At 36.3% G+C, this 13,194-nt stretch overlaps 1 protein-coding gene across 1 annotated transcript in view; it reads right to left on the bottom strand.

The window, feature by feature from the left end:
- rps6ka2 (ribosomal protein S6 kinase, polypeptide 2) overlaps positions 1 to 13,194 on the bottom strand; it is a 48,052-nt gene that overhangs the window by 21,596 nt on the left and 13,262 nt on the right. The window contains exons 3-7 of the mRNA XM_022685206.2: positions 12,342 to 12,423; positions 10,038 to 10,118; positions 9,452 to 9,531; positions 3,184 to 3,290; positions 65 to 102 (exon numbers count right to left, since the gene is read on the bottom strand). Of these exons, the coding sequence (XP_022540927.2) occupies positions 65 to 102; positions 3,184 to 3,290; positions 9,452 to 9,531; positions 10,038 to 10,118; positions 12,342 to 12,423 (388 nt within the window). The remainder of the gene's footprint in view (positions 1 to 64; positions 103 to 3,183; positions 3,291 to 9,451; positions 9,532 to 10,037; positions 10,119 to 12,341; positions 12,424 to 13,194) is intronic.

Here is a 13,194-nt window from a genome sequence, read left to right as displayed (position 1 = left end):
AACTGTTAGCCCAGACAAGCATCAGACAAAAAAAAAAAAAAAAATAAATAAGAATTTAGCTCACCAGTGATCTTTATATGACCATCTTCATCAAGAAGAATGCTTAAAAACAGAAATACATTAAAATGTTAACTGTCAATTCCATACCCAGACGCTAAACAATCTACAGTATTAGCAGTGCTGAGCAAAATATAAAAACAGACATGATCAATGGGCATGGTTGGATATTTTAAATATAAAACAAATATGATCATAAATGCCATATCAATATGGGGCTTTTAATGACCTCGGTCTCTTCCTTTTTATATAAATATTTAACAAAAATTAACCAGAATTTGGTGCACACATTTTACTTCTTGTTTTTTTTTTAATTCAACACAAACTCAAAATATGCAAACAATATAACTGATATGTTGTACATGTTGTACGCTTCCGAGATGCATCATCAATATTCTGGTTCTGGTAGCAATACAAAATCCTGGTAGAACATTTTAATTGGACCATGCACCATGACACTTAATTTTTTTAAATGTTGACCCTTTGACCTCATATCAGATCAGACGCTTTCCGTACTACGTAGTTGTCAACTGACTTAAGTATCTCAATTGACTGAAAACAAGATAAGAGGAATCCCAGTCAAAAGTTTCTACAGCCAGTCCAGAAAAAAAAAAGTCTCATCGAATTTTATGTATGAAACTACTACTATTACTATTACTATTACTATTACTATTCCTCGCAGCAATGCATCAAAATGTAGCAGAAATCCTTCTCTGGACAGCTGATTTCAGAAGAAAGAGTATAAAAAAAAAGTGAGTAGGTCTTTCAATACTTTCAGTTATATAAGATCTTTGTTCCAGCTGACTACAAAACTTTTCTCCAGAACTTTGGCCAAGCTTGAAGGTGTCCATTTCAGAGAAAGGCCTTTTTTCTTGGACAGGAGCTTTGTCCATGGCAGTGTAAATCTCTCCTGACTCTGGACAGCGACTAGTGTTTCAAGGGAATCATCCAAACCAATTTCCTCTCAGCTCAGCATGACAGTTTGGGTCTTCTTCCAGACCTTGGCGAAGTGGCTGTGCCTTCCAATTAATCTCAAAAGATTTTATCCTGCTTCTGATGGATACTCTCCAGAGGAAGCTTATTACTAGATTTTGTGAGATTAGAAGTGTGGTAGTGAGCTCAGAATGTTGGATGATCATCATCATCCCCCCACCTCATCCCCAACTCAAAAATATTTGAAGAAATGAAAGCCATTGTCCCAGAGAACACAATTCCACTGCTACACAATTCAATGCTGAGGGCCTTATATCCCTCTAGCTCACACCAGGATTTGAAATAGTGGAAATAGGTTTATACAGTATGCTTATCTGCTCTGAAAGTCCTATTCTAACTTTGCTGTTAGTCTAGGCTCCCAACAGGCTTACAATCCTAGTGATAGGGGCATAGTGTTGCCCATGCAAAGAAATCACTATTTTTACACCATTAACAAACTCAAAGTAGTCCAGTATCATTTATTTTACTTAAATCCTGGATATATGGAGATATATGTTACAAATCTGATAAAATTCTTGTATTTTTTTTAGAGGTGTGCCATATCATATCGTATGCAATAATAAAATTAAAAATGTAATTTTGTATAAGAAACTGGTCTTCAGTTATTAGTCTTATCATTTTTCTATTTTTATTTTTCTACTTCTCTATGTTATAATTTTTTTCTCTTTACTGCTGTAATCACCTTCTCCCCAAAGTGCAAATTAAAAGTTATTAACAAAAAATGTACTTTTGTTGCAGTAGTGTATCGTTATCGCGAAAATACCATTAAATATTGTGATATTATTTTAGGGCCATATCGCCCAGCCCTACTCTACTTATTGCAGTAGTTCGTCCAAAACTCTAGGGGGCTGATATGATTGAAGATGTGTTTGAAGTAGCATGGTGTCCTAGAGGCGGCCTTTACCTACACGTCATTTATCATTCACAAAACACCAGAGCTCGGCTCTTCCCCAAGCTCAACACTCGTGCTTCCTCATGCCTCCATCGTTCTCCTTCAGGGAAAACCGGCAAGGGCAAAGGACTCCGCCCTCACGCTCTCCATGAGCAGCACTTCATTATCTGTTACTGATCCTCTCGAGAGCCAATTCAGAATACGAGGCAGGCTGGCGTTGTGCTATTGTTAGAGCAATCTGCAGAGCTCAGCTGAAAAGGAGAAAACCGTGTTTTCAGTGTTACTGTCTCGCAGAGCAGAAGGTGCAGGTTTCAGTCTGTGAGTGAAAAAAAGCCCTGACAGTGATTCTAAATCCAGTTCAACACAGCTGCTGAGTTAATCGCACCACAGCACCTGGATATATTTTATATTTTATATATTTCGCTCAAAGTCAGGTAGAGCTATCTGAGTGGTTCTATCACCTCAGCTGAACTGGAATGATGCTGAGGCTGCGCATATAAACCAAAATATTTCATAGGGCAGCATTTGGAGAGTTTGGGGTTAAAACAATCTATCAGCACAAAAAAAAGAAAGAAAAACAACTTAAATCCACATTTAAATCCCATTTTCTCCAAGTGTAGTCATGCCAGTTTGCATATTTATATTTTGCACTTAAGCAATAATAAACGAGATTATGGTCACTTCCGAGTGCCGTAGATCAGCACAGCAGTGCCAATATTACACGCTATAGCACAAACCTCAAGTATTTTATTGTGATTATACCACAGTTCTATTATAACTGTGTATTAAAAGATTTTAAGTTAAAGAGAATGAGAAAATATGATCGTTTGGTTATAAACTCTCTGTGAGTTAAAATAGTTCCACTGCTGCTCTGTTTTTAGCTGCACTATTTGGCTTGTAGGCGCTGCATCGTTGCTAGGCTACCAGTATGTGGACTGATTGCACTAATTAAAGGATATGCAAACTACATTACATATATATTCTACAGAACCCATATCTACGAAGATTTTCAGTCAGAAAGTCCTACCAATGAAGTGTGGAGCTACTTGAAGCTTTTTGTTAATGCAGTAAAAATAGAGATTTCTTTGCATGAGTAATGCTATGTCCCTATCCAATTCAGGGGGAAAACGGAGGCAAGATATTCAACAAAAGTTCTCCTTTAACATCAGTGCAAAAGCAAGTAAAGTCAACCTCCTGACAGAATGTTCCTGACTGAGTTTCACTCACACAGTTTTACTCACTTTTCAGGTTTGAGGTCACGGTAGATGATGCCCAAGCTGTGAAGATGATCCAGAGCTAAAGCCAGCTCAGCCAGGTAGAACTTTACATCCTCTTCAGTGAACATCACCTGTCAGGAACACAGCCAGCAGAAAAAGAGGGTGAATGCAGATCTTGCAAAACATTAATCAGACCTTTAATCAGTGTTTTAATGAAAAGATTTTACGAAAAAAGGTTAAGTCAAGTCAAAAGTCAAGTGGTTTTTATTGCCATTCCATCTGGGTACATACACAGTGCAATGAAATTAGGCTCCTCCAGAACCAGTACAATAACCACAACAATACATGCAACACCTTGTGCAACATAGAGCTAAAAAACTTAAATAAATACAATAAATACAGCAGACATGAGACAGTTAAACAGCCAGGACAGTGCAGTACCGACACAGTCTGACACAGTACAGTCTAAATGTGCATGGTGAGGAGATATGTAATAAACTGTAACAAAATATATGCCATACATAGTTACTGAGGTAGAAAATATACAGCTCAGTATACAGAGTTAGAAGCATGTCTTGATTGTTGATTGTGTGTGTATGTTTGTAGAGTAAGGGGTGGGTTCAGTACAGTCTTTGTGTTGAGAAGTCTGACTGCCTGGTGGAAGAACCTGTTGCAGAATCTGGTAGTGGAGGCTCTGTGTGTTGAGGAGTCTGACTGCCTGGTGGAAGAATCTCTTGCAGAGTCTGGAAGTGGAGGCTCGGATGCTCCGGTATCTTCTGCCGGACAACATCAGAGCGAAGAGTCAGCGCAAGGGATGGGTAGGTTGATGGTGTAGAGGTCGGTAATAGAGGGGAGAGAAATTCCGATGTTCATTTGTTTGTCACTCTCGAGTACCATAGATCAGCACAGCAGTGCCAACATTACACGTTATAGCACAAACCCTGAGTGTAGTATTGCGATTATACCACAGTTCCATTATCGCGGTTTATTAAAAGGTTAAGTTAATAAGGACTCAGATGATCTTTTTAGCTTTCCTCACTATCCACTGTAGGGTGGTTTAGCGATCCAAGATGATGCAGTTCCCAAACCAGACAGTAATGCAGGTGCTTGTGATGCTTTCTACAGTCCCTCTGCTGAGGATGGAAGGTGGATGACGGGCTTTCTTGGTTATGGAGTCGGTGTTGAGGGTTCAGGTGAAGTTCTGTGCAATGTGAGCACTGAGGAATCTGGTGCTTCTGGTGCTTCCTTCCTGTTTTTGTTTATATATGACTAATAGTACCGCTTTTTACTATTTTTTCAGTCGCCACTCTATCTCAGCTTGCTACGCGGCTAATTTTAAACGCAGGGAGATTTATTTAGCCTCTGCACAGGACGCATCAGATAGACAGTGGCATATTGAGAGGAGAAAATTGGCTTGCACAGATTGTAACCAGTTCTAAGAGCAGGAGCGTGGCATCTGCTGCAGGCAGATGACTGAATTCACCACCAGCGGTAATTAATTCACGTCTCCCTTCCTGAAGCGCACCTCTGCTCGCAGGAAGATGATTAAATCAAGATTCAGTCATCGTGCCGCAGAGAGTGGTCTGAGTTCATCCCATCAACCACTGTTCTTTCAAAGGGGCTTTAAATTAGAAGCAATGCTAATGGGAGACCCCTCACTGAGGAGATATGGTGGAGCTGATTCTTATTTATTTATGGGTAGCAGCATAGTAGAAGCAGCTCGACAATATTAGATTAGATATTATTTACATAGCATGGTATAAACGAAAGCTGACACATGTACTGCAACCTATGCTCTACAACATGAAAATGATATAGATCAAGCATAACATTATACACTTATTATCCATTTATATTTTCAGCTCCACTTCACAAATAGGAACAAAGTCTAGCTCTGTAATTACAGACTGTAGTTCTTTTTTAAACTGTGATAAATATATATTTTTTCTAAATAGGCCTTTATGTGACTGTGCTACACGTAAATCCCAAAATAAACAAAATATACACAAGGCACATTTTCTGGCAAATTACTGTCCAGTTCTACCTCTTGATTGGTAAAACTTTGGTTAACGCTTATTTATTTGTGCTTTTAACAATTTAGACCACAAAACCAGCATGCACATAGAAATCTATATGTAATTAAGTAAGGATGACAAGAAGAGTTTGTAAAATTTGCATGCATATTAAATTATAAGTGTACCTTTAAAATGTGCACACTTGCACAAATGCTGTACACGTTTTGTGATTTACAAAAGGAGCTAGAAAATACACACAACCTGTCTGCCATGTACTTGAAGAAGAATTGAGAAAACAGTGTTGCCACAGCTACATATATGCTGCTTTTTGTCATTGAGCTTTTAGAAAAGGAAATTAATGGACGAAAACATTCATCCAATGGATAATGAAAAATAAAGGAAAATGCAAAATTTTTACCAGAAATTTCCTTGGTCTCAGCCAGCATATCTCAGCCTCCACAGTCTAAACCGCAGTCTAAACCGCAGTCTAAACCGCAGTCTAAACCACAGTCTAAACCACAGTCTAAACCACAGTCTAAACCACAGTCTGAACCCTACCGTGAAACCCATAATTATCTCAAATTGTTCCACGAAATACTGATTAATAAACTGTTTTCATACCAACTCCAAGAAGAGGCCTTGGATCCTATCTCAAAGTAAACATAGCAAATATTATAAAGTAAAACATAGCAAAAGATTATAAAGTAAAAATGGACAGCATATTGATCATGCTAAATATTTATTAAGATAAAAATACTGATTATTTAAATCAAAAACAAGCAATATAGGACAACTATAGGGCAAACCCTCTCCATATTCTTTCAGCTCCTATATACTCAGTGGAGCTGAAGAAATGTAATAATGGGTGTGGAAACATGGAAGTGGTCATACTGTTAGGCCTGATCTGTGTCAATCAACTCTAATCAAAGTGCTGTAGCTGTAAACGAGCAAGAGGGTAGAAAAGGTCAATAACGCGCATCTTCTCTGCCCGGTCACACACTGCTTTATTATCCTCATAAAAACGATAAAATACAGCCACTGGCTGAAGTGTAATTAATCAGCAGAGGCTGTGCAATCTTACTGAGAGAGCGCGATGCTGGCGGTGAAGCTGGTCCTGGTAAAGAGTGGGCAGTTAGCTGCCTGAATGAAAATCGCCAATGGCTCCCATTAATCACTGTCTGGAGAAAAGCTCTGCGTAAAAGAACTGAGGTTGGGGGTGTTTACAGCCGGGGAGCTGAAAATCTCAGCGTGTTTCTCTGTGCTATGAGAACGCAATAACGACTGCATCTCTGAGGCCCATTTGGAGTGAAGCACGCAGGCGATGCGAGCTGAGTGGGAGCTTCCCCGAGGAATTCTGGGCAAACAAAACATATGAGCTGCATGCAGCACTGGAACAGATGGCACAGTAAACTCCAAACAGAGATATTAAAAGAATATAAAGAGATCAAAACATAGTAAAGATGATACCAGCACTTTTTCTATATCGCTACGCTACGATATGATACTTTAGATTTGATACCTTTTTTTAATTGTAACCAAAAAAATACAAAAAGTGATAATTATTGTCAAGCAGCGTAATTATTTAACAGCTGACATGAGTAATCATTACCATACTGTCACCATACTGCATACAGACATACATACAACTCTACTTATAAAGGCTAAGAGATATTACTACTCAGAAAATGACAACAATCTGATCTTTAACACTGTTCCTGATTGTCATTTTATTCATTTTTTGTATCATGAATTGTGATTGTTGCCTGATTTGAAAAACAAAAAAATTGGTTGGTGTGGTGCAGTGGATAACACCATCGCCCGCCAGTGAGCTACCATGAGGCAGACTGGGGTTCAATTCCCTGTCTGGGTGACAGAACGCAGTGCTACACCAATAAGAGTCCTTGGGCAAGACTCCACATTAACACTACACTGGCACAACTATGTAATAGGAATAAACTTGTAACTCGCTTTGCATAAGATGTAATAAGTATGATATTTTGTCGATAATGATGATATACGATATTTTGCATTCTTTAAAAATGTGTTAGTAAATGTTTTATATTGTACTAGCCTAAAGTTTCATAACTGGTTACTCAATATACTAATGCAACTATATATTTAAGGCATTTTTTATATTTACTTGAATGCAAATATCATTCTTGACATTTCTTGAAATTAAAAATTGAACTTGTAAAGGCTAAACATTCCGAGATATTACTACTCAGAAATTCACAACATTCAACAGTCATTTTATTCATTTAATTGTATTTTTGATAATACAATGTGGCTTTTGCCTGATTAAAAAAAAAACAAGAAGATTGCAGGGTTCAGGATAAAGACGACAACATTAATTATTATTAGCAACTTTCCTTATATATGAAAGCTCAACCCTATAGGACAACTTGCAACAGTTTCTAAGAAATTACCAAGGCAACAAGTTATTCCTGGCGACTTCTGCACTTCACTGAGATTAATCGTCCTCTCTGCAGTCATTAAGTGTGTGTTTAAAAGGAGCCGCTGCTCAGTCTCAGACTTGTACTGGCATTAAGAGCTGTTAACCCCAACCCTGGATAACAATCGTGATATCAGAAGGACATCTCTGCCTTGTCTGATGCTTATTTAGTCCACTTTCATGTATAATTTACAAAGAGTGGGTGAGTACTTCTATAAAAAGGCAGAGGATTTACGATGACAATGAGAGGGGGCTGTTAGAGAGCCGAATGACCTTGAGATGAGGAAAAAAAAAAAAAAAGCAAGGCAGCAAACACAACTATCCATTTCAAAGCCCTCCACGCATACAGACCAACAACAATCCACCACTGAGAGGAGAATACAGTGCAGAACAGGAGCCATTTCTGTAAATATTTTAAGGTCTACTAATGTATTTTAAAAAACAGTCAACAAAAATGATCTTTCTACAAACCTAATTTCAGTGATCTATTAGTGTCCTCAGTTCCTAATCACTTACTAAGTGTTTATAAAGGAAAGGTGATGAAAAAAAACACTTCTTTACAACATGTTACAGCATTAAACTCAAAATGAGGAAATATTTATAAAAAAAAACTATTACATTTATCTGTTTTAACATTAAATATCTTATCTTTGTAGTGAATTCAATTGAATATAGTTTTTAAAAAGAATTTCACAAATCATTGTATTCTGTTTTTATATTTATGTTTTACACAACGACCCAACTTCACTGGAACTAAGGTTTTATAAAACAAATTCAACTGCTATATAAAATATTAATTCTGCTTAGTTACAGGCACAGTATTCCTGCTGTAGTTCTCATTCAGGCTCTAAAGAGGGAGGCACTAATCCTGGAAGGGTGTCTTTAATGGGATCTGGAAGATGGAAAAGATAAGTGATGCAATCAGGCGAATCAAAGAGTCAATTAGAGAGAATTATAACAGAGGACTTGCGCTACCAATTACACCACAGTGGGTCAATTCTTCGGGGAACAGCTGCCAGACATGCTTTTAATTACACAGCGTTGTTGGTATAAATCTCCATCAGAGACCCATCTCTTCACACAGTTCTATGGTTATATGTTGCTGCTATGAATGGCTGGATTGTGTGGTAGAGGCTATGATTTCTCACAGTCACATATTTTTTTGGGAGGAAAATATTGAAAAATGTTTTGGAAACTTTAAGCTTTAACTTAAATTTGTATTTATTTTCTCTTTATTAAAACTCTCAATTAAACTCATTACAATGTTCTAGTTTAAAAAGCATCAAAACTACCCACATGATTTAGTCACAGAATACTGTTTTGATTAATACTGTTATTTTTTAAAGGATTGGCACCAATAATACAAATCTTTCAAGTTTCTAACACTGATTCTGTTATTCACATTTAAATACCCATTATTAAAAGCTTATTCTTAAGGAAGAAAAAAAGTGTGATTAAAAGTGATTAATTCCAAAACACACCAATGAATAAGTACTAAAATTAATCGAGCCGCGCAAGGTGTACTTTTCCCGTCGTTACGATAGCAAAGACACACAAACACGCCCTAAATCAAGCTGCACAGTGCATGGCTGATGTCCTGTGTATAGATCGCTAAAATAGGGTTCCAAGTCGTTTTTAACATATTTAACTATATTTATATTTGCTCTTCATTTTAAGAAAAAAACAAAACTTTTTTTTAATATTTTTATACTATTTAAAAATAACATTATTTGACCAAATAATAATAATATTGACTAAATAATTAATTAATATAAACAGGAACAGGCTGAGGCTGCTAAAATTGAAATGCAATGCACTGACTGACCTCTTTAGAGAGGCGGGTGAAGAGATCACCTCCTCGGAGGAAGTCCAGGATCAGATAGAGTTTTCCCTCCGTCTGAAAAGCTGTAGAAGACAACACACACACACACACACACACACACACGTCTGGAATGCTAAGAGTGGCTGTCTGATGCATGAGGAGGAAACTCTTTTGTATATAGCTTGTATATTCATGATTATTCATATTTAACATTAAATTATAGTTTAATAACATCATCATCATCTGCCATGACAATTAACATATAGTGGCCTATAGGGCCTATGCAATATGACCAAATATTCATATGACGATATATGCCACTACATATGCCAATAACGATATAGATCATAATCGCACAGTATACATTTTCTATAAATTGATTGTGAACTACACAAAATACTTTTTTCTTATTACATATAAAATTGTATTCAACAATTAAAAGTATGTTTTCATATTGTATAATATTTTTCATTTTATTCCTCTTTATTATATGTCAAAAGGGCTATAAATAATGCTGAGTATTATATTCATATTTATATATTTTTAATTATCTTTTCAGAAGGGAATTAGTACTACTAGTATTACTCACCATAATGAAGTTTAACTATAAAAGGATGATTCACTTCAGCGAGAATGTCCCTCTCCATTTTGGACCTCACTCTGTCCCGCACTTGAAAGACAAACATAGAACACAAATGTTTAAAGGATTAAACACAAGATTACATGCTATTGTTTTCATATTATATCAGCTGTATAAAATTGTTCTCAGACTAAGAGGTAGTTTGCTATGTGTATTTACTGTGGACCTCCACCTCACTCTGTTTGGACTGAGTCTCAGTTTCAGTAGTAAAGAGAAGAATTAAGAGGTCTGACAGGTGAAGTGATAAGCAGTAAGAAAGTCATTGATAAGATAAAGAGAAAATGAAAATGCAACATGTCTGGGTCATATAGCACTGCAGGTATTGGACTACTAAAACACACCTAATATCGGCCAAAAACTCTAGGACTGACAATAAAGACAATTTAGATTAAATTCATTAAATATGATGCTCTTATTTAAAGAAATGCTTATACACCCTCTCAGGTAGTGCTTGTCGATTTTCACAAATAATCTGGTTAATTCGAATTACAGTTTTAATGTGATTTTCGAAATTCGAGTAATTGCTATTTTACATACAGACATTTAATCATTTTATTTAGCTCTGGAATAATGTTGCTATTTATAGGTTTATGTTTGAGTAAACTGAACTTGAAATTGTTTTATAATTCTATAAAGCACGGACAACATTTCTCCCAAATTCCAAATAAAAATAATTTAGTCATTAAGAGCATTTATTTGCAGAGAAAGAGAAATGGCTGATGCAGGATGCAGAGCTTTCAGACCTCAAATAATGCAAAAAAAAAAACAAGTTCATATTCATAAAGTTTTAAAGAGTTCAAAAATCAATATTTGGTGGAATAACTCTGGTTTTTAAATCACAGTTTTCATGCATATTCACCTCCACCAGTCTTATACACTGCTTTTGGATAAATTTATGCCAAGCAGTTCAGCTTGGTTTGATGGCTTGTGATCATCCATCTTCCTCTTGATTATATTACAGAGGTTTTAAATTTGGTTTTCAATAAAAAAAAAATTAACATTTTTCTTTACTCCATAATCGCCCAGCACTACTCTCAGGTATACAGGTTATGCAATAGAATTAAAAACACAGATTTTTATGTGTCTGGACGGCCAACTTGTTCCAACAGCCAGCCCTTGGTCTGAAAATTAGAACAGCACTTCAGCCCTATACAAACACTTCAGCAAAAAAGTGCGAACTCAGCGGCTGCTGACTGAGAGCTGTGTAATCTAGTTACTCGGGTGTTCTGGGACATGGCTCAGCACTTCCAGGGTGGTCCGGCTCATGAGCCCGGTAAAGTGATGGGCTCTGCTGTCTGAGGCGTCACCGTCACCAGTGGGGTCGTTTTCACTTACAAGTACACGCAGGACTCGCACGCGATCAACAGCGGAACGGCTCGCATGTCGAAAAGACTACGAGACGTAACCATGGTTACGCTGAGGGAACGAGTTACGTGGGTTGCGGACAGGTTGCGGAATAGGCTGCCTCTGAAGCGAACACTGTGATTCACTATAATGACTCGAGGCGCGGACAAATTGTTTATTCTGATTACAGTGTGACTCAATAAAGACAAAATAAATGGAAAGACATCTTTTTGGTACATTTGAGGCACATTTTGTTCTTAAATTGTTCTAACTGGAGCAAACCTCTTAAATCCGGAGGAGATTATAAGTTAGTTATGTGTTCCTGAACCCTGAAAAAGCAATGAACAAACGGCTACTTGTTGCGTATTTTAATACGTCCTACATTTGCACATATCTTAATACCTATTTAATTATTTTATTTATTTATTTATTTATTTATTTATTTATTTATTTATGATCCCCGAGCGGACAAGGAAAAACTGTTGTTAACTAAAAAACTAGGCTAAAATGTCATGTAGTGTGATGCTGTCATTATTTGTCCCATATATATATACATATATATAAAAAAAAAAAACCACTGGTGCCTCGATGAATATCACCGTGCAGGAAAAACTGGCAACCCTGCAGATGCAGCTCTCCCCAGGTGCTGGAGCACACATTCTCCCTGGCACTAATCTATGGGATGATTCAGATCCTCTTTAAAAAGCAGCTGGAGAGCTCTTCAGATCTCTGGTTATGACTCACATGTTCACACAAGCAGCGCTAAAACGATGAGCGCAGGTTTTACAGCAGGTTTTTAATTCTAGTTTAAAAGGTCAACGTGCCATGTACACACAGGGGCACACTTTTTTAAGATGTTCTATTGAGATTTAATTTTTGAAATGTTGCTCAACGGGTATGTAATGTTACCTTTCAGAGTTGCCTTTTTTAACACCTTCATGGCGTAGAGTTGCCCGGTGTCAGAGCCTTTGATTTTCCTCACTAAAAATACCTGTAAAAAAGAAAAAACACCAAGAATTATCTGGGGTTACAATCATAACACAAACTATTAAACTACAGAACTCATCATTTCTATACTTATTTATACTATAATTATATTTCTCCACATAGTTCTAAATGCATTAGTTAAACAATAACTCTATTTTGTATAACTCTTGGACCTCTCAAAAAGCGTCAAACTCTCATTGCAAGTACACCTTGGTCAAAAAACAAATAAATGCAGGTGTAAAAAAAAAAGAAAATACTTTATTTTACACAATTTGACTCACAACTATGCTTTTATACACCAATATCAGCTGCAGATCATTTTTATGATAATTTCATCATTTGTAATTCTCCTAATCCCTTCAAATTAATTAATTTATTTATTTTTCTTAAAGTTTTCTTTTATAAATGTTCCTTTAAGACTAACATTCATAAATGTTCTCTGTTCTGATATCCTGTTATATATATATATATATCATGCTACATTTTAAATGTGTTTTAGACTTAAAAGACAGGCTTATACCGTCAGTCCGAATAAGCTAGGGGTGTAAATATATATATATATATATATATATATATATATATATATATATATATATATATATATATATATATATATATATATATATATATATATATATATTGATATAGTATCGTATAGCCATATATGGCTTTTTCCCCAAATACACAATATATTTTTGTGATATATAGGCGAGCTGTCAATTGGGCACTGCTATCTTTGCTATCATAATGGCGAGAAAAGTACAGTTTGCGTGGC

This window comes from Astyanax mexicanus, chromosome 7 (genome assembly GCF_023375975.1).
Source record: "Astyanax mexicanus isolate ESR-SI-001 chromosome 7, AstMex3_surface, whole genome shotgun sequence".
NCBI classification, from domain to species: domain Eukaryota; kingdom Metazoa; phylum Chordata; class Actinopteri; order Characiformes; family Acestrorhamphidae; genus Astyanax; species Astyanax mexicanus.
The sequence above is the reverse complement of the archived record's forward strand: the minus strand, read 5'-3'. Positions and strand labels throughout refer to the sequence as shown.